The sequence below is a fragment of the Elephantulus edwardii genome, unplaced genomic scaffold (genome assembly GCF_000299155.1).
Source record: "Elephantulus edwardii isolate Elephantulus edwardi_28Jun2011 unplaced genomic scaffold, EleEdw1.0 scaffold00049, whole genome shotgun sequence".
NCBI lineage: Eukaryota > Metazoa > Chordata > Mammalia > Macroscelidea > Macroscelididae > Elephantulus > Elephantulus edwardii.
Window position 1 is genome coordinate 17,694,400 of NW_006399799.1, and position 20,250 is coordinate 17,714,649.

Consider the following 20,250-nt stretch of genomic DNA (forward strand, 5'->3'; position numbering starts at 1 on the left):
CCGCCCAACAGTGACTCTCAGAGTACCATCTTTATGCCAAGTGGAGCAGCCTCTTTTCCTGCCAGGCTTGGCTAACCCAGAAGCTTCTTCCCAGAGCCTGTGAGCCAGGACTCTGAAAGGGAAGGTGTTTCATCCCCCAGACCTATCACTGCTACATAGATGAACATGGGCACATCATTTAAAGATCTAAACTCACTAAGTTCCCTTATCTGTGTTCTGGAGGTAGCATACATAGCCACAAAACCTTTGACGTGTAGTGAGTGCTGAAGAGCAGTTTCTCTTCCTGTGAACCCGTTTTGACACATGAACAATGAGAACATGGACATTCTCCCTGGTTCATACTGTAGGAAAGACTCAGTCAGTGAAGGCTGCTCCCTCAGCCTTTCTTCTTAGGCTGAGGCTATGCGGATCCTCCCTTCAGGGCAGGCCTGGGCCTGATCTGCCAACAGACGAGCCCATCTATGCCTCTCCTCCCATCATCACCCCAGAGCCCAGGTCATGCCTGAACCACCAGGCCAGGCAGCCTGTCTCCCTGTGCCCCCTGACCCCACCCTTGTGCCTTTAGGGTGGGAGTCCTCAAATGAGGGAACTTTGTTGTAGCTCCCTCTTACCAGTCACACCCCTAGGACTCACCTGCTCTCTGCCACACAGAACCCTCTGCCTCTGAAGTGCTAGTGTAACTTTGTCCTAGACTCTGATCATTAGGGCAAGCATAGAAACCCAACTTAGGCCAGCTTCAGCCAAACAAGGAAAGTCTTGTCTGGCACAGCTAAAAAATGTAGAAGTAGGCTTGGCGTTGGGCAGGGCTGGCTGCAGATACTTAAACTGTCTGGTCTGGCACCTGCCTGTCTCTCAGCTCTGCTCTCCTGGGCACTGACTTCTTTGTTCTCAAGCAGGTTCTTCTGCGTGTTGGTAAAGATGGTTCCCCAGTTACTCCATACTTTCAGCTCCCATCTTGGCGACCTGAATAGAGAGAGACACTTTTCTAATAGACTTTGCAAAAGTCTCAAGGCATTTTCTTGTTAACCAAACCTGGGTCACATGTCCTAGAGACTAAAAATGGAGAGAGGTACTTTCCGCTCAAGAAAATTGGGGTGCTGATTCTAGAAGAAAGCAATAATATAGATTCCCCCAAGACACGTTGGTCAACCTGGAGTCACAGGGAAGTAGACTCAGGCCATGACACTTGTCATGTCTGGCATGCATAGTAGGACTACCAGCGTTTCGGTTCCATACGGAAGACTCCAAATGAGGCAGGGCCCAAGTAACATCGGAACTTACAGGTTCAACCAAGCCACTTAGCCTTTTCTCTAGGGCTTTGAGTACCATGCAAGAGTTTGAAATGTAGGAGCTATCTGGTCATATTTGTGCCAGCTATTAGCTCAGGACCATTTGACAGAACCAGGGGTCATAGGGGACACGAGGCAAAAAAAAAACAGTGAAATTCCCATTGCAGTGATCCAGAGAAAGATGATGATGCCTTGAACTTTGGTAGTGACACTTGTCAGCATGGTTTGAGGCAAAAGTAATGTGTTTGGGAGGCATTTTAGGCTGTGATATTAAGAGAACCATGATGTCTGGCCTCTGGGCCTCCTTGTCACCTAGGCTGTGAGGTCAGATTAGACCACAGGGTTTCTGCAGCTGCTTCTCACTCCGATTCTGTGACTTGGGAGTGTGCAGGCAGCTGAAATGTAATGTTGACAGAAGAGTGTTCTTGACGTGGTGCCGTGGGTCCTTTGCATGCTTGGCCTCCCCAGCAAGGGTCTTCAGTGACCAGTGCTCCCAATAGTGTCCCCTGGTCTCTTAGCCTTGATGTTCACCTTCTCTGGTTCTGTCTGTGAGGATGCCCATGTGGCCATACTCAGCTTCTGCCCATTAGCGCATGCCCCGTCTGCATGCTAAGCATGCCAGCCCATGACTAAGTCTTGCCTGCCCTTCCTCTCTCTGCATGTTCTTATCTGTCTATGCCAAGCTTGCAACATTAGGGGACGATTCCTTGCTGTACTCCTGGACTGAGAAGCTCAGAACAGCTTCTGACCAGGAGAGCCCAAGGCCAGAGGACGGACGTGGCCAGCCACAGCCCCCTTCCACCTTGAGACCTTTGTTCATTGGCGCAGAGAGCTGTCTGCTCAGCGCCCTCATCATGTTACTATCATCATCATGCCCATCCTGCCCGCGGACCATGTCCCTGGCCCGCCCTGGCCCGTTACCCCCACCCAGCCGCCCTCCTCAGGGTCAGCCTCCTTTTCTAGGGTTTCCTGTTATAAATATGCTTGATACTCAGGTGGTCGTGCTACTCCCACTTCGGGAAGAGGAGGCATTGACTTTAGAGACAACCCAAAGTGATCCTTGCTCTGAGGACCCTCCACTGTAACATGCTTGGGTTTCTGTCACTGATGCCCTCACTAGTCTTATTGGAGACCCGCAGTAAAGGAGGCAGAGCGGGCACTGGATGGTGGCCTGGGTTCTGGCCCTGCCCAGGCCCAGAGTATAGGCATAAGACTTGGATCTTGTAGAGTCCCTAGGTGACCCTGGACAGACAGGATCTTCCTGGGCCTCAGTTTCTTGAGCTGCCAAGTGGGAACTTGGTTGTGAGATTGCTTGCAAAGTAAATTCCTGTGCTCCATACAGTCCTTGAGTGTGGGGGCAACTTCTAGCCCTAAGTGGGGTGGGAACAGAGGAAACAGGGCCCTGGAACTCCACCCCTCCTATCTCTGAACATGAGTTTGCTATGACAGGAGGGGCTCTTGGATGAGGGGCCCCTGCCCTTCGCACCCCCAGGTGTCCTGCCTGGCCTATGAGTGCCTTTCTTTCCTCCTCCCACAGTGCGCCGTGTGGCTCCTCGTTTCTCCATCCCTCCCAGCAGCCAGGAGGTGATGCCCGGTGGCAGCGTAAACCTAACATGTGTCGCTGTGGGCGCTCCCATGCCCTACGTGAAGTGGATGTTGGGTGCTGAGGAGCTCACCAAGGAGGATGAGATGCCAGTTGGTCGCAACGTGCTGGAGCTCAGCAACGTCGTACGCTCTGCCAACTACACCTGCGTGGCCATCTCCTCGCTGGGCATGATCGAGGCCACGGCTCAGGTCACCGTGAAAGGTCAGTGCTTGTGGAAGGCATGGCTGTGGGGATGGGCAAGGCTGAAGGACAGCACTTCTCAGTGCCCCGGCTCTGGGTCCTGTTGACCCTTAGGTGTTGTGGGGAAGTATTTCAGTTATTAATAGCATTATGAGGAATACTGTTCAATTTACTGTGGTCAGAGCATCTCTCCTGGTAACCCATTGTGCGTTCGGGTAGAACGGTGTTTCCTTAGTGCTTTCAGTGGCTGGTTTTTCAGAAGTAGAGTGTTAGGCCTTTTCTCTGAGGCATCTCTGGATGAATTCAAACCACCAAACTCTCTGTTAGCAGCTGAGTGCCTTAACCATTTACACCACCAAGCATAGCTAATGTGTATTGAGCTCTTACGTAGCAAATACTATAGTAATAAGCACAGATTATTTTGTTCACTCTTAATATAACCCTGAGAGATAGTTACCTTATCCTTTTTTATAAATGGGGTACTCAGAGGTTGTGTAACTTGCCCAAAGTCACACAAATAAATGCCTGAGCAGGGATTTGAACCCAGAGATTCCCAGTGTAGCCACCCTAACCACTACGCAGTACCAGACCCTTGAGGTGATAAAAATAGTATCCAAGAGGGGAAGTAGGTTCTCTCTGTTTGTCATTCACTCCAGGCTTGAAGCCCGGGGGACAAGGATGCATGTGTAATGGACTTCTCTCTGGTCGCTGTGCGTCCAGCTCGGCCTCCCTGTGATCTTCTGCCGTTCTGCAATTCAAGTGATGCTTTAAAAGTGGGACTTAGATCATGACATTCCCTTTCTTCACACCTTCCGTGGCTCCCCGTGGCTTGTCAGAGAAAGAGCAGACGGATGGCCTCCTGCTCAGTACATGCAGCTCGGCTTCTCCCTCAGTGTGCACCAGCCACACAGGCTGAGGGTTGAGGTTTGCCCTTGTTCTCACCAGCCGTGCCCATGGCTCATGCCATCTCAGCCCCAGTTCTTAGCTCTTTGGGGCCTACCCAGGTCACACTATCCAAGGAGATTCCTAGGTTTCCTCATCTCCACACTCTGCCTCTTTATACTCCTACATGTGACTGTTACACACTTAATTAATCTCTTTGCTCTTGGGATAAAAACTCCATGAGAGCAAGGACCAACACGGTCTGTAACACCATCCCCAAGCCTTCCCATGGTTCCTGGCACCCCTTTGTCATCACATAACTTGTGATTCATGATGGTCCCTTGTGTGCAGGGTATAACTATTCTGGGTCTTGCTTCAGAAGCAGATTGTCAGGCCTGCCTTCTGGGGTGCCTTTGCACCACTATTCTTTTGGCTGGTAGTCATACACTTACCTGTTTGCATCTCCCAAGGACTCCCTGGCACCAGTAGACATTCAGTAATTACTTGTTGAACAACTAGCTGTGGACCTGGAACTTCTTCCTTCTGAGCCTCCTACAGGGTCTGTGGAGTCAGCAGCACTATCATTCCTTTTAAAAGCCAGAGTTTATAGAAACTGTTGAGTAAGCTGTCATTGTTTTTGTTGTTGCTGTTGTTGTCAAGTCAGAACCAACTCATTGCCGACCCGCCTGTGGCTTTTCAGAGGCTATAAATCACACAGGAGGAGATTTTCCATTTCTCCCAAGGAGCAGATTCAAACCACCTCCCTTTGGGTTGATAGCACAACTTCATGCACACATACTAATTTAAAAACTAGACTGGCCCTTTAAGAAAGATCTTCATTTGTCCCATCCTCAGCAAGTTATATGTATTTACTAAAAATGGGTGTGGTCTACTCTCTGCTACCCAGTCCTGTGTGCTTTCCAGCTACGTGGGACTCTGGACAGTTGGTATCACCTGGTTCTGTTTGTCAGTTGAGTTCCTATTTGTCACATAGGCTGATGTGAGCATCCAGTGCGTCCCAAAAGTAGTGTGGGTAGATACCAGATGACCTTTTAAGTGTCATCAGAGGGGACATCATTTCAGGCCCTTCCTTAAGGTGGACTGTCAGTGTCAGCCCACCCTGCCTTGACCAGCCTGTGAACCACAGCAAGGACAGGGTTGTTTCTTGGGGTCATGAGCCTTCTTCTTTGTCCCCAGCTCTGCCTAAGCCTCCAATAGACCTTGTGGTGACAGAGACAACCGCCACCAGCGTCACCCTGACCTGGGACTCTGGAAATTCGGAGCCTGTATCCTACTATGGTATCCAGTACCGTGCAGTGGGCACAGAGGGCCCCTTCCAGGAGGTGGATGGTGTGGCCACCACTCGCTACAGCATCGGCGGCCTCAGCCCTTTCTCGGAGTATGCCTTCCGTGTGCTGGCGGTGAACAGCATTGGACGAGGGCCACCCAGTGAGGCCGTGCGAGCCCGCACGGGTGAGCAGGCTCCCTCCAGCCCACCTCGCCGCGTCCAGGCGCGCATGCTGAGTGCCAGCACCATGCTGGTGCAGTGGGAGCCGCCCGAGGAGCCCAACGGCTTGGTGCGGGGGTACCGTGTCTACTACACCCCAGACTCTCGACGCCCCCTCAGCGCCTGGCACAAACACAACACAGATGCAGGACTCCTCACCACGGTGGGCAGCCTGCTGCCTGGAATCACCTATAGCCTGCGCGTGCTCGCCTTCACAGCCGTGGGTGACGGCCCACCCAGCCCCACCATCCAAGTCAAGACACAGCAGGGAGGTGAGTGCACACGGGTGAGTGAGGCTGTACCGCCAGGGCCAGTCAGGACTGTCCTGCCCCAGCCCGTGAGGCCTGGGGCTCTCTCTGGGAGGATGTAGGCCCCCAGTTAGTCAGTGTGTTGTCACTGGGTTGCTGGGCAAGGATTTTGTGAATCTGCCTTCCCTGCTCCTTTTTCCCGTGTCCTCCCAGCCTTCATGGGGACAGGGGAGATTGATGGTGCCTGGGGTGGGGGTGTTACAGTGCCAGCCCAGCCCGCAGACTTCCAGGCTGAGGCGGAGTCAGACACCAGAATCCACCTCTCGTGGCTGCTGCCTCCCCAGGAGCGGATCATCAAGTACGAGCTGGTGTACTGGGCAGCAGAGGACGAAGACCAGCAGGTAAGCAACTACGTGGGGAGGGAGGAGCACGAAGGGTCCTGTTAGTCCCTAACAGTTTCTTATAGCTTTTCTGGATTTCTGGGGCTCAGGTGGGGAAAAGTCCTTTGAATTTCTCCTTGGTTTATGAGTACATTATGGCTTGTTGTTGTTGTGTACCAACAAATTGGAACCAACCCCCCATAGCTGACCTTCTGGCAGGTTTTCAGAGGCTTCAGTTACGTGGGAGAAGATAGTCCCACAGAGCAGCTGGTGGGTTCAAACTGCATGTCTTTGGGATTGCAGAGCAGATTCTTACCACCAGTTCACCAGAGCTCCCTTTTTGGTGTTTTATTACCCAGATGCTGTTTGACAAAGTTCTTTGGGTCTATTCTTGGGTCTCATAGCTTACTGTAGGTTACTGGCACTGTCCAAGCCCTGGCGTTCATCCTTGGATCCATATAGCCTGGGTCCCAGGTGGTCTTTGAGACTTCTGTAGGATGGCCAGCGTCCCCATGTTCCTCCCCTGTTCCTATGGCCTCTGTGTTATTTGGGGCTCCTGTGCTAGGGGCAAAGCCCCCAGTTCCTCCTGTAATCCCTATGGCCCATAAGTTTGGGGCTCCTGTGGTGTAGATACAAATTCCAAGTTCTTCATGTGGCTTGTATAACCATGTGATGCTGTCAGAACCCTGGTCTCAGTCCTGCCTAGGACCCTGGTGGCACCAGTCCATCTTAGAGATGACCTCTAAGTGACCTTCTGAGGTCACAGTGGTCAGTGTATGCTTCTGGCTCTTCCAGCTCAAGGTGACTTTCGACCCGACCTCCTCCTACACTCTAGAGGACCTGAAGCCCAACACACTGTACCACTTCCAGCTGGCTGCTCGCTCTGATCTGGGGGTGGGCGTCTTCACCCCTACCATTGAAGCCCGCACAGCGCAGTCCAGTAAGTGTCTCCTGAAGTCACTGCCTGTTACAGCTGGGATGGCACATTCACGTATGCGCATACGCACACACGCACACACACATATACCCCTTTCCCCTCCTCAGCAAGGTGGGTAGTCAGTTTTGCTGAGCCCTGGACTAACTCTGGTCGGGGCTGTGGGTCTGGACGCTGACAGAGGGACAGGTAAGTGCCCTCCAGTCTGTCCAGGAGGCTGTAACCGTGCTACACTCTGCTTTCTGCCCCTTCCTCCCTCCTATCCCCCTCCCACTGTTGAGGTAAGTTCTGTGTCTGTGCCCCACTCTCTTGCCTCCATCTCCCTGTGCTGGGCTGGGCCATCCTCAGCTGTGGCACTGTATCACTCACCATACCCCAGTTCCACTTTGGCAGTTAGCTTCCCTCCCCATCACCCATGTTTCCTACCTCATACACCCATCATGAGAACTCCGTGTCAACCACAGCACACCGAGCAAACTGCACGGGGTTCCAGCTCTGAGAATGTGTGCCCACAGGACTGTGTCTGACCGTATGACCATGTGTGTGACTGTGACGTTGTATGCCAGACCCTGATGTTGTGACTGGGAGTGCAACCATGAGTGACCATGTCTGACGCCAGCCTGGGCCACAGAACCTATATGCATAAGTCAGTGGTCTGGTGAACACATGTGAGGAGGTCTCTATACCTGTCTTCAGGGCATAGCAAGTGTCTCTCTGTGAGTGGCCCTGTGACCTGACCATGGGACTGTATCTGTGGGGCATCTAGCTAATAGAGTGAGTGTGGGTATGAGGGTGTAACTCTGCAGCTATGGATGTGACCTCAGTCACAGGCAGTAGCTGGGTGACATTCTTGTAACCACACAACCACAGTAGGGCCACTGTCATACCTTGGATGTGACAGCAGCTGTGTGGGACAGTAGTCACATGCCTGAAACAATGCTGCCCACACAGAATCACCATAAACGCAGCAATGTCTGTCAAGTCCTCTATCTGACGCTGGACTCTGTGTTTATGGTAACATCACAAGGCTGTATGTGGCCCTAGGTTCCCTTATTTTTCTACCAGTACCTATTGCATTCCTGCCAGGCACCAAGCCTCTAGGACGATGCAGGATTAGTGGCATGAACAGACAGCATGGTAGAGAGGCTGGTATACCTTAAACACAGAATCACTTAAACGAGTTCCTAACTGTGTGCACATCGATTGCTATGTGGACAGTCTCTGGGTGGTACAATGGATTAAGCACTTGAGTGCTAACCAAAGGTTAGGCGTTTGAACCTATCCAGAGTCACATTGGTGGAAAGACCTTGGGATCTGCCTCTAAGAGGTCACAGCCTTAAAGACCCTGTTGAACACAGTTCTCTTCTAACACACGTGAGGTCATCCTAAATTGGAGTTCACAGCAACAGGTTTAGTTTTTAAAGGGGTATGGCAGACAAGTCAAGGAGGGCTTCCCAGGGGAGGATGATACTTCTGCGGAGGCTTGGAGGAAGAGTAAGGTTTCCTGGGTAAACAAACAAGAGTAAGGAGCTTAGAGACCTCAGGCAAGGGGCTCAGCACAGCCAGAGGCCCTAAAGCTGGAGCAGCCGTCATAGCAGCATAATCCACGGCCTTTGACTCATATGCCAGGCAGAAGGCATATGTGGTTGTCCTGTGGAAAATGGGTAGGCTTAGGAGGCCTTGGAACAGTCCGTGCAGAAAGTGGTGCTTCGATAAGCCTGGTGGTGGTGGTGGATTTGAGAGATAACAGCTCTACAGCACTTAGTGATGGCTTGATTATAGAGGCAGAGGAAGAAGGAAGGAACAAGAGGAATCCCATGTTTCTGCATGTAGATCTGGTAGATGAGTGGTGCCCTTCCCAGGGTAGAAAAGGGAACAGGAGCAGATGTGAAGGATGTGCCTGTTTGGGACACAGCAGCTGAAAATGCCATTCCTAAAAAGCTGCTAGATAACAGCGGCTGGGCTGAAGGTGAAGGGAATAGAGGGACCTGAGAGAGAGGCCTGGAGGTGAAGGAAAGAAACAAGAAAGAGGTCATTTTCAAGATTAAAAATAGAAAAAATCTGGAAGTGGAGCCCAAGTGCTGCTGCCAGGAGCAGAGAAAACAGGAATATCCTTTTGTCTTCCGAGGTGTGGAAGAATGACCTATACGAGTGTCTCGGTGCCCTGATAGGCTAGATTGGTGTTTCACAAGGTGACTTTTAAGGTGATTTTGGGAGGTGAGAAAGTTGAGACAGAAAGATCAGACTTTTTTAAGGTTACCTGAGAAAGGAGGGAGCTATAAATCTGAAGGTAAGGGTTTTGGGTGGGGTATTTTTTTCCTTTTTTTAGGGGTATCCTGGGAAAATTTGGAAGACTTTCTAGACAAATTCTGAAAGAGCTTGTAACACTACTAAGGTTTTTCTTTTAACATGGGTTTTAAAATAAGATCTTGGTTTAAAGGCTTATGGTATGCCCAACACAAACAAAAATTGTATTTTCCACTGCTTCCTATGCATGTTAAAGTTGAACAGTGAATAAGGAAGACCAGAAGAGAATTGTTGCCTTTGAATTGTGTTGGCAAAGAATATTGAATATACCATGGACTGCCAAGAGAACAAATAAATCTGTCTTGGAGGAAATAGAATCAGGTTGCTCCTTACAGGCAAGGGCAGTGAAACTACTTCTCATACACTTTGGATATGTTGTCAAGAGATGCCAGTCTGTAGGAAAAGAAATCATGCCACGCACAGTAGCTAATCAGTGAAAAAGACGAAGACCCCCTAAATAAGATGAGCTCACGGTGAGGATGTGCCAGGTGAGGCAGGAGTTTTGAACTTAGTATCTCTTTAAGTCTTAGTTGGCTAGACCGAATCTGACATCAGAACTGATAAAGAGTCTGAAAAGGAAACGTAGAAAGTTCAGAAAAGAAAAGGTTAATTAGTGAGACTGGCTCAGGCCAGGAAAGGGTTCAGAGTTGCTGTACATCCATCTGGTCCCTATACATCGGGATGACTCGACTCAAAGGCACCTAACAGAAACATTCTATATTGCTTCTTTTATTTAAGCCTCTTGTTTAGAGTCACCAAGACCTCGGGGAGGGCCTTTACATTTAAAAGTCAGTTGTTAGTATATTTTAGAGGAACATTCTTCTAAGTGGTACAGCACTCTTCTGTCAATATGCTGAGGTAATCTGGGGTTGCTGTGATGCTGAGCTTTGTGCCACAGTCTCTTCTAAACCCAGCCTGCACTGCTGGCAGTTCTGTTGATGTTGATGTGCCTTTCCAGTCGTCTCTGGATGATCTTCAGCAGAATCTTGCTTGCATGTGATATTAATGATATTGTTCGGTAATTTCCACACTCTGTCAGATCACCATTCTTTGGAATGGGAACAAATATAGATCTCTTCCAGTCAGTTGGCCAGGTATCCTCCTGATTTTTTGGCACAATGTGGTGAGCACATCTAGGGCAGCATCTGCTTTTTTAAATATATCAATTTATATACCATCAATTCAGGGAATATTGAGAGTGATAAAGACAGCAGGCTCAGAAGAGGTATTCTGACAAGATTAGGAGTGGGGTTTTTAGTGTGTTGAACAACTGAGCTGGGTCAAGAATGAGTCTGCAAGGTGATAAGAGAGGATGTACTGTTGAAGACAGGTCTATTGCCACCAGTGACAGTATTCAGGTCTTGACACATTGGGTGTAGTGGAACAGGAAGCCCTGGAGCTGAAGATGCTGAACCCTGTATGTTGAGGAGGTTGTTCTAGTCTCCTAGGTCCTAGGCGGGGGACAGTGGCAGAACTTACAATGTCGAGGAAGCCTATTCAATGGAGAGGAAGCCTATTCACTGGCAGCAGAGTCCCCAGTGAGAATAAGGTCTGGAACTGTCCCTGAGGAACAGAGAGGCCACAGGTTTGTCTCTTAAGTCCTAAGGTATGCCTGTGGGGTAACACTACTTCTGTTGGACACTTCTCCAAACCAGAGACTGTCTCTGCTAGGTAGCTTGATGGGTTTGGGTACACAGGTGTGAGTTACATGTGCTGGAATCCCGGAAGCATTGGCTTCCTTCAGGCCCAGGCACTGGTCTCTGAGGTCACTGTCTGCCCATGAACCACCCATGGATCATGAACAGACACCTTGTGCAGGTGGTCTCAGGCCACAGCGGCCTCACCCATAAAAGGGCTATGAGAGCCACTTGTCCTGTGAAAAGAGGAGCTGTGGGCATTGCAGGCACAGAGAGCTTCTCTGTATGTGGCCATATGTGGGACCAGGCATGAGGAGTGTGTGCTTCTGTGTTCAATACTATGTATGTTGTATGTAGGAGAGACCTTGTGTTTGAGAGAGATACCATGTGTGCATGCATGTGTTTCAAAGGGAGCTGGGCTATGTTTGCATTGGTGAAGGCAAGCTGCCCAGAGGGACCCTGGGATAGCTATTGTATTACCTGGGAAGTAGCCTGCCTGGGTGAGCCTGCAAACCCCCCACCCCCGTGGCTGTCACTGTGCCTGTGATCCCCACCCTCCATCTGCCTGCTTCCTCCCATTTGTCTTCCCCAGCCCCCTCCGCCCCTCCCCAGAAGGTGACCTGTGTGAGCATGGGCTCCACCACTGTCCGGGTAAGTTGGGTCCCACCGCCAGCTGACAGCCGCAACGGCGTTATCACCCAGTACTCCGTGGCCTACGAGGCGGTGGACGGCGAGGACCATGGGCGGCATGTGGTGGATGGCATCAGCCGCGAGCACTCCAGCTGGGACCTGGTGGGCCTGGAGAAGTGGACGGAGTACCGGGTGTGGGTGCGGGCACACACAGACGTGGGCCCCGGCCCCGAGAGCAGCCCGGTGCTGGTGCGCACCGACGAGGACGGTAGGCGGCACAGGAGGGGCAAGGGAGGGTGGCACCCAGCCTTGACTACCACCCACCTCACAACCCAGGGCCTTGGCCTCCATTTCCCCAGTGGACCCCTCTTTTGGACTGGCCTGCCCAGATTGGAGTGATGAGGCTTTTGAAACAACTTGTACTTAGAGCCCCGCTCTTATGCTACCTCCAAAGGAGCTAGAGCCTTTCAGGGGAAACTGGAAGATTGGTACAAGAAACATTCTAAAAAGTACTCTCGTTTAGACATTGGCATAATATGGGGCCCTGGAGGAAGTAGGACAGATTGTACTGACTTTGGGGTGGTCAGAGGTCTGGTGTTCATCTCCACCTGTTCCTCCTGGGGCCTTGGTGGGGCTCCTGCTGGTCAGCGGGATCCCTCCTTGTTCCTCATCAGGGACAGACATGCAAGTCCGTCCCCCCCCCAAATTAAGGATGTGGCCTAAACTATATGCAGTGTTTTCCTGGAAGAAATGTGGGGAGGGGCAGAGGCAAGGCCCTGGAGTGTGTTGTATCCACTTGAGTCAGGATTAATCACCAAGCCTGACTTCCCTCTCTACCTGACCTGCAGTGCCCAGTGGGCCACCAAGAAAAGTGGAGGTGGAACCAGTGAATTCCACTGCTGTGCGTGTCTCCTGGAAGCTGCCCGTCCCCAGCAAGCAGCACGGCCAGATCCGTGGCTACCAGGTCACCTATGTGAGACTGGAGAATGGCGAGCCCCGAGGGACACCTGTCATCCAAGACGTCATGCTGGCTGAGGCCCAGGTGTGTCATTGTTGGTGGATGGGGAGGAAAAGAGGGGCAGGGGAAGCAGAGACTAGCATATGTGACATCTTCTTTGGGGCCTAGATGGACCCTCTCCTTTGCCTGCCCTCAGAGGTACTTAAAGCAACCTACCCTTTTTCATGACAGTGGAGAAGAGCTGCTATGTCAGAGATGGGAGGCAGTGAAGTCAGGAGGTTAGGGCCAGATTCTGGGATGCCCCCTCTTCCCCTCAGTGTGGCCAAGCTGTGCCAACCTGAGTCCAGCACCCCCCACCTGCCCTAGCTGGCATCTTTGTGGCTCTGCTCCCAGCCCAGCAGTGAGACCTGATCCCTCAGACCCAGGCCACTGTTGCCACCTCCATGGCCCCTTGCCTGGTCTTCAGGCACCTGCTTCATGTCTCCCCTTGCCCCGACTCTTGGCATGTGCTCTCTTTGCACTAAGTACATGCCACGTCATGAGAAAGTGGGCCATGCCTTTCCTAGACGGTTCTGAGCTGGCCATCACTCTTCCGAAGCCAGAAGGCAAGAGAGCACTTCCGTGTCAGAGGCTGAGGTGCTGCCTCTGTCTTGGTGCCCAGAGCCTGGTTCAGCTCTGGTGTTTTCTGTCAGGGCTGAGGCCACCGGTCACCTTCATGCTTCCCTCTGTGCTCCATCCTCCTGAGGAGGGTAGTATTGCCCATGAGTTTAGGGTGAGGCTACCAGACATTCTGCTCATCAGTTTGCTGTTCCAGTGAAACACGTGGGGTGTTGAAAGCTTTTGTGGTCCTCCAGGCTCACCCACAAGTGAGTAGCTGAGCTTGGGTGAGAAATGTCCATGCTCTTGGGGAAGGACTGAAGTTACTGTGTCGGGTGTCCTCCCGATCTTGTGTTGAAGGATTATAACACCTGGCACGATCTTGCTCACAGACCGCCATCCAGAATCGTGGTCATAAGGGGATCCACGGCGACTGGCTGCTCCCATAAAGATTCTCGCCTTGGAAACTACACGGCAATTCTACTCTGCCTTTTGATGTTGCTATGAGTCAAAATCTAAAAACGCAGTGAATTAGGTTTACGTTTTTAGTTTGGGTTCTGTGTGCTGTGCTTAAGGGTGAGCATTCCCCTGTAGACAAACAGACTGACTTTCATGCTTCTGTCTAGGTTCAACTCTTGGGAATAAAATTCCTTTCTACCCAGAGTGTACCCCCTTTCTACCCTCAGCCCACTGAGTGCTGAGAGCATAAAGGGGTGGTGGGTAAGGCGGGTCTATGTGCCCGCCTGCATTCTTGTGGCACGTTGAGGGCTTCTTACTGTGCCTCAGCAGACACACCCACCCAGAAACATCTCGGGAATGGGGCTCCCTCCAGCTCCTCCCATCCTGAGAGCCAGTGGCTGCAGCTGTGACCAGGAGGGTTCCAGAAAAGCCACTTTGGGTGCCCCCTTCCGGTTCTGAATGGTTTGAGAGATGCTGAGCCACGGGCTTGGGCGTCTGCCCTCTGAGCCTCGGACTTCTTGAGTGTCCTCTCCCCAGGGAAACGACCTGCCCTTGTGGCCCCTGGGACCAGGTCATTCTGCTCCAACCCCAGTGGGCACTGCTGTCTCTAGAGATGCCCTGTGAAGGACACTCACAGCCTGTCCTTCACCTGGAAGCACCATCTGCTCAGCCCGAGCAGTTGGTAAAGAGTTGTGTGACCTCTCACCCCCACCTTCCCACTAGGGGCCAGGGGAGAGTCAGACCTAAGTCAGTCCTTCACATCTGTGTCCATCTCGCTTTGTCTTTCTGATTTTGATGGTGTTTGGCTCTGTCATCCTGTCTCTCTGTTAGCCCTTCCTTAGGTCTCTGGTTCTTCTTTCTCTATTTCTGTCTCTCCCTCTCAGTGGCTGCATTTTCATCTCTCTTCTTTGTCTCCTCTCCTCTCCTCTCTCCTTTTTACTTGCTGCTGCTTTCTCTCTAATCCCTTCCTTGTCTCTCTCTTCAATTTTGTTTTATTCTGTCCTTTCTCCATGGCTTTGACCCATGGGATGTACAACATGAGAGAGCCCCTATATCCAGCCTGCCTAGGCTGTCTGTGTTACCCCACCACCACGTAAACCAGCCAATCAGAAGTAGACCCAGACACACCCTAGAAAGTGGCCACTGCTATGGGGGCCTGTTGGAAGCCTCCCCTGCATTCTGTTCTTTGCTTCTTGAGAGGACTTTAAACAGTACGTCCTGAGTAGGAGCACTGAGGACGTATTAGCATTGAGGTCACAGGGACAAGGTTTAGACCATTGGAAAGCACTGTGACGGTGAGGGTCCTCTGGCCATACGCCTCACAATCCCTCTGATCTGGGGACACCAAAGACCATTTTCCTGTGCTGTGTTTGACACTGACTAGTCCAGCCCCTCAGTGCTGTAGGGTCTTATATAGAGACCTCGCTTCCTCCACCTGCCTAAAACCCCTACACATCTCAGTGATGCAAAGGAGAACTTACCAAGAAACAGCCTGGAAACTTGTTTTCCTGCGTTGATTCTTACTGACCTTCCTCCCCCAGCAGGAAGGATGGAAGTCTCACTAGATCCCTGAGCCTTTGGGATAAGGCCCTGCTTCTGAGCTTGGCATTCATTGAAGGACTTCATACTATTATTGGCCAGGCGGCCCTCTGCCTCACCTGTCACGATGCAGTCTTTCCTGTCCCTAGAGCAGTCCTCACACCTAGGATGACTAGATAGGGCTCTGGTTGCTGCTGCTTGTGTGCAATGTGCACTTCCTTACCACTAAGCAACCAGCCCTGAGGCCTAGAGGTAAGAAGCTGTGCTGCAATCCAAAAAGCACATGGTTCGAATCCACCAACTTCTCCATGGGGGTAAAAAACAAAACACTGGATGGGCAGCTATGAGTCAATTCCAACTCAATGGTACATAACAACAATGGAGTGAATGTAGACGTTACTACCCAGATTAAAAGTGAATGTGAATAATCAAATGTGAGTATTTGAAAGTAAAATAGACAACACAAATACGGCAAGACCATGTCAGGCAAACAAAACATATATAATTACTTGGGCCTCCATCATGGCTCTTCCCTTCTCTCTGCCCAGCTGTCATCTCATCCTCATGTCTGTCCTCTTCTCCCTTGAGGCATCTCCAGATGGCACCCCCTGAGCCACATGGTTTCAGCAAATTTTCTTCCCACTGACTGTTGTCATGAGTGCCTGTCATCAGGTTTCTCCCACTTCCTCAGCCCTGGCACAGTGAGACAGGGGCTTAGATCTTAGGTTGGGGAATGAGCCTGGGTGCTACGGCCATGAGCACTTAAAAGGCAAAGCCTTCTGTTTGTCCTCCCTGGGTCAAGCCCCCTCTGGGTCCGATCGAATCCTTCATCCTGTCTCCCTTTCTCTCCCTCTCCCGCGGTCAGTGGCGGCCAGAGGAGTCCGAGGACTATGTAAGTAACAGGTGTGCGAGTGCGGGCAAGACCTGGGTCAGGCTGGGCTCATGGGACGCTCCCCCTCTCTTGCCTTTCCTCCCAGCCTGAGCTACCAAGATCCACAGGGCACCAGCCACATCCGGAGAAAATTGGCGTTTAGACACAAGCACTGAGCTGAGCAGTGATTGGCATTGCCTCTAATCCTTCCTTCTCACCTGTCGAGCGACAATTTAAGGCCAATGTTCATGATCGACCAGGGCCCTGCCCCTGTTCTGGCCAGACAGGGATGGAGTTAAATCCAATCTCAATCGTTAGGCCTTATTGATCCCTGGAATGAAAAATCACCTGCTGCTGGGCCCAGGCTGGGAGGGGCATCTGGGGAGCAGGGTTCCAGCATTGGTGTGTTCTGGAGCCCCAGTCCTGGGAGACCCTCCAGCTGGGGGCAGGAAGGGTTGTGAGGGCTTGGTGGCAGCTTCAGGGACCTCATCTGAAGTTCAGAGCTGGAGGGCCAGCAGGCTTGGTGGTGACAGTGCTGGTCCCACTGCTCGGTGGTCCCCGCCCCTTCTCTCTACCCTTCCCCTTGTGTGGCGTACCTTGGCCTCTCCTGGTGTTTCTCCGCATGTCAGGAAGTGATGCCTTTACTGTAGGTGGGTTTATGGGTTTAAATTCTGCCAAGGCAAGAGGACACTGCCCTGACGGTCAACCCAGCATCACTGGGACTGATGGGGAGGTTCGTTTGCAGGTGTGATGGGTTCCTTTTCCTCTTCCTTGATCCCCCCACCCCCCCCCACTTGCAGTAGGTAAACTCAAGCCCGGTTCAAATGAGAAAAGTGACAATTGAGGGGAATATGGTGTTCTTAGAGTCAGGGCTGTGAGTGGGTCAGGTATGGTCCTCCAGAGCAGTTGAGTCTTAACCCCCTCTGCTTCCCCATGTGTGCGCACACACACACCCCCCTACACCCACCCGTAGCTGAACTCTGCTTATCAGGAGGGCCTGTAGGCCTCATTTGCATGTGCATGCCTAGAGCCATGCAAGGGGCTGTGTGCATGCGAGGCACCAAGCCTTGCGTGTGCCTGTGTACACCAGCCTCACGAGGTGGCATTTACAGCACAGTAGAGTGAAAGGAATTGTGTGACCCTTTGTTCTTGACTATAAAGAAGAATGAGTTCCATGCCCCAGGTGTTCAGCTCCTGGGATGGGCAATTCCTTTTTGGCACATATCCCAACCCCTTGCCATGCCTCCGTTAGAGACCAACGGGGCACAGCCTCCACCTCCAGGACCTCTGGCTGTGTGAGCCAGGCTTCTCGAGGCTCCTGAGGTGGCAAACGCAGCCTCCCCTTGCTCTCTGATTGGGAACAGGCCCCTCCTCCTCCCTCACAGGAAACCACCATCAGCAGCCTGACCCCAGAGACAACTTACTCCATTACTGTAGCAGCATACACCACTAAGGGGGATGGTGCCCGAAGCAAACCCAAAATTGTTACAACAACGGGAGCAGGTGAGTGAGGGAGCAGGGACCGAGCAGGGAAGGGGGCATGGAGGAGGGCAGCGCCAGAGCCCCATGCGTGGTTGTTCATCAGTCCCAGGCCGGCCCACCATGATGGTCAGCACTACAGCCATGAACACTGCACTACTCCAGTGGCATCCCCCCAAAGAGCTGCCTGGTGAGCTGCTGGGCTACCGGCTGCAGTACCGCCGGGCAGACGAGGCCCGGCCCACCACCATAGATTTTGGCAAAGATGACCAGCACTTTACTGTCACCAACCTGCACAAGGGTGCCACCTACATCTTCCAACTGGCTGCCAAGAACCGGGCTGGCCTAGGCGAGGAGTTCGAGAAGGAGATCATGACCCCTGAGGATATGCCCAGTGGCTTTCCGCAGAACCTGCATGTGATAGAGCTGACCACATCAACCACGGACCTGGCCTGGGACCCACCAGTGCTGGCGGAAAGGAACGGGCGCATCACCAACTACACTGTGGTGTACCGCGACATCAACAGCCAGCAGGAGCTGCAGAATGTTACTGCGGACACCCACGTCACACTCTCCGGCCTCAAGCCGGACACTACTTACGATGTCAAGGTCCGTGCGCATACCAGTAAAGGCGCGGGCCCGCTCAGCCCCAGTATCCAGTCCAGGACCATGCCTGTGGAGCAAGGTGTGTGCTGTGGGATACGTCAGTGCCAGCCCGTGTGCGCTGCACCTGGGGACCTCTGCTCTCCTTGACCCACTGACCTCTGGTGACTGATCTACCAGCTCTGCTGTGACCTTCCAATCTGTCATGACTGTGACCCACTAACCGCTAATAAGCAGGCATCACGCCTCGGCTTGTGACCTCTGACCTCTGCTGTCCTTTACTCTGCTGTGCGACTCTCCAATCTCTCGTGACCATGACCTGCTGATCTCTGACTGCATCCCATTCTTGAGTGTGCAACCTACTGGCGTTGAGTGTGCACCACTTCACTTCTCGGGCCATGACCCACTGACCTGTAGTGAACGAACGCCACCTGCTCAGGTGTGGGACCACGGGCTTCTCACAACCGTAATCAGCTCTCCTCTGGTGACTCTCACCTGGTGTCTGTGCACTTGAACTTTACCCAAGCACTGTGGGAGACCATGGATCCCATGCCATCGTCACTCTCTCTCTCTGGGGTTCACTCTAAGAAAGCTTGAGCTAGGAGTTGAACTTCGATTTGAAACTGGCTGGGAGTGGGGGTGCTTGGTAGTCTGCAGCCTTTCCTGAATCCCTCCTTCCCCAATCAGTGTCCCATCCTGGTAGGGAACCGATCCGGTTGGCTCAGCCCGCCCCAGCTACGCAGCCAGAGCTAAGTCGTTGCTTATACCTCCTCAGTGTTTGCCAAGAACTTCCACGTGGCAGCTGCAATGAAGACGTCTGTGCTGCTCAGCTGGGAGATCCCTGACTCCTACAAGTCTGCTGTACCCTTCAAGGTGGGTCCAGGCCACTGCCAGCAAAGCCCAGCATGTGCATGGGCCTGCTGTGTGCTGTCACTCCAATCCCAACCCATGCGTGTACGTGTTTGTGAGGCAGGGTTCTAGTGAGAGGTGAGTGTGTGCACGTGCACAAGCACGAGGGCTATGTGCCGCCCTGCAGCCACATGGTGGGAGCCTCACTGCTTGTCACCCTCACCCCACCTCCTGCAGATTCTTTACAATGGGCAGAGTGTGGAGGTGGACGGACACTTGATGCGGAAGCTGATTGCAGACTTGCAGCCGAACACCGAGTACTCGTTTGTACTAATGAACCGTGGCAGCAGCGCGGGGGGCCTGCAGCACCTCGTGTCCATCCGTACAGCCCCCGACCTCCTGCCACACAAGCCGCTACTCGCCTCTGCCTACATAGAGGACGGCCGCTTCACCCTCTCCATGCCCGTCGTGCAGGAGCCCACGCTCATCAGGTGTGCAGGCTTGGCCTTCGGGAGGCAGGGTGGCACTGGGAGGGGGGGTGGTCCTAATTCCCGCTCTGCCTCACCCAGGTGGTTTTACATCGTGGTGGTGCCCATTGACCGTGTGGGCGGGAGCATGCTGGCGCCGAGGTGGAATACACCCGAGGAGCTGGAGCTGGACGAGGTGCCCATGGAGGGGACAGGCCAGCATTGGTGACTCAGCCTCATTGCAGTGTCTAAAACACATGCTCATTCTTAAGGTCACTCTCTTGGCTGCTCTGGCTGGCAGCCTGCCCCTCTCGAGGGAGAGGGATTCTGAGGTGCCCCCAAGGAGAGAATTGGAAGAGAGTACCCGGGAGTTTTCAGAGAATGCCGAGAAGACTTATGAAGAAGAATCCCCTAGAGGTGTACGCCAGGAGTCCACTGGGTGGGAAGTAGCAGACACATATCTGCAGGTCTAGGGATCCTAAACCCCCAGACTTCGCAGATCTTTTACGTCTTAGAGGCCACAAAGAGGATTCCAGTAAAGGAACTCTATAGCCTTGCCATCCCCTTGGAACACTTAGAATCTTCCTGTCCTCTTCCCATAGCCCTTTCAAGTTAGGAAAAGGGCACATTACCCATTTGTTGGGCTGTGTTAGGAGAGGGCAGTGCACTGTTTCCGGTGTTCAGCATTATTCTACAAGGGCAGAGGGCTGGTCCAGACTTGGCCCCCCTTCCTCAAAAGATGAGCCTCCACTTGTCTTGGCCCAGGGAACTGATGTTCCAGACCATGGACCCTGGACACAGCATGCTTAGAGCCCCTACTAACCCCCC

General features: G+C 52.5%; 1 protein-coding gene across 2 annotated transcripts in view; it reads left to right on the forward strand.

Moving 5' to 3' along the window:
• The window catches only part of PTPRF (protein tyrosine phosphatase, receptor type, F), a 77,540-nt gene that overhangs the window by 40,040 nt on the left and 17,250 nt on the right, over nt 1-20,250 (forward strand). The window contains exons 6-17 of one of the 2 annotated variants that reach the window (XM_006886551.1): nt 2,827-3,096; nt 5,155-5,736; nt 5,977-6,113; nt 6,888-7,032; nt 11,563-11,868; nt 12,449-12,642; nt 16,019-16,045; nt 17,410-17,527; nt 17,610-18,188; nt 18,882-18,979; nt 19,193-19,446; nt 19,525-19,618. In XM_006886551.1, coding sequence (XP_006886613.1) covers nt 2,827-3,096; nt 5,155-5,736; nt 5,977-6,113; nt 6,888-7,032; nt 11,563-11,868; nt 12,449-12,642; nt 16,019-16,045; nt 17,410-17,527; nt 17,610-18,188; nt 18,882-18,979; nt 19,193-19,446; nt 19,525-19,618 — 2,804 coding nt within the window. The remainder of the gene's footprint in view (nt 1-2,826; nt 3,097-5,154; nt 5,737-5,976; nt 6,114-6,887; nt 7,033-11,562; nt 11,869-12,448; nt 12,643-16,018; nt 16,046-17,409; nt 17,528-17,609; nt 18,189-18,881; nt 18,980-19,192; nt 19,447-19,524; nt 19,619-20,250) is intronic. The other variant, XM_006886552.1, reaches the window with a different exon arrangement.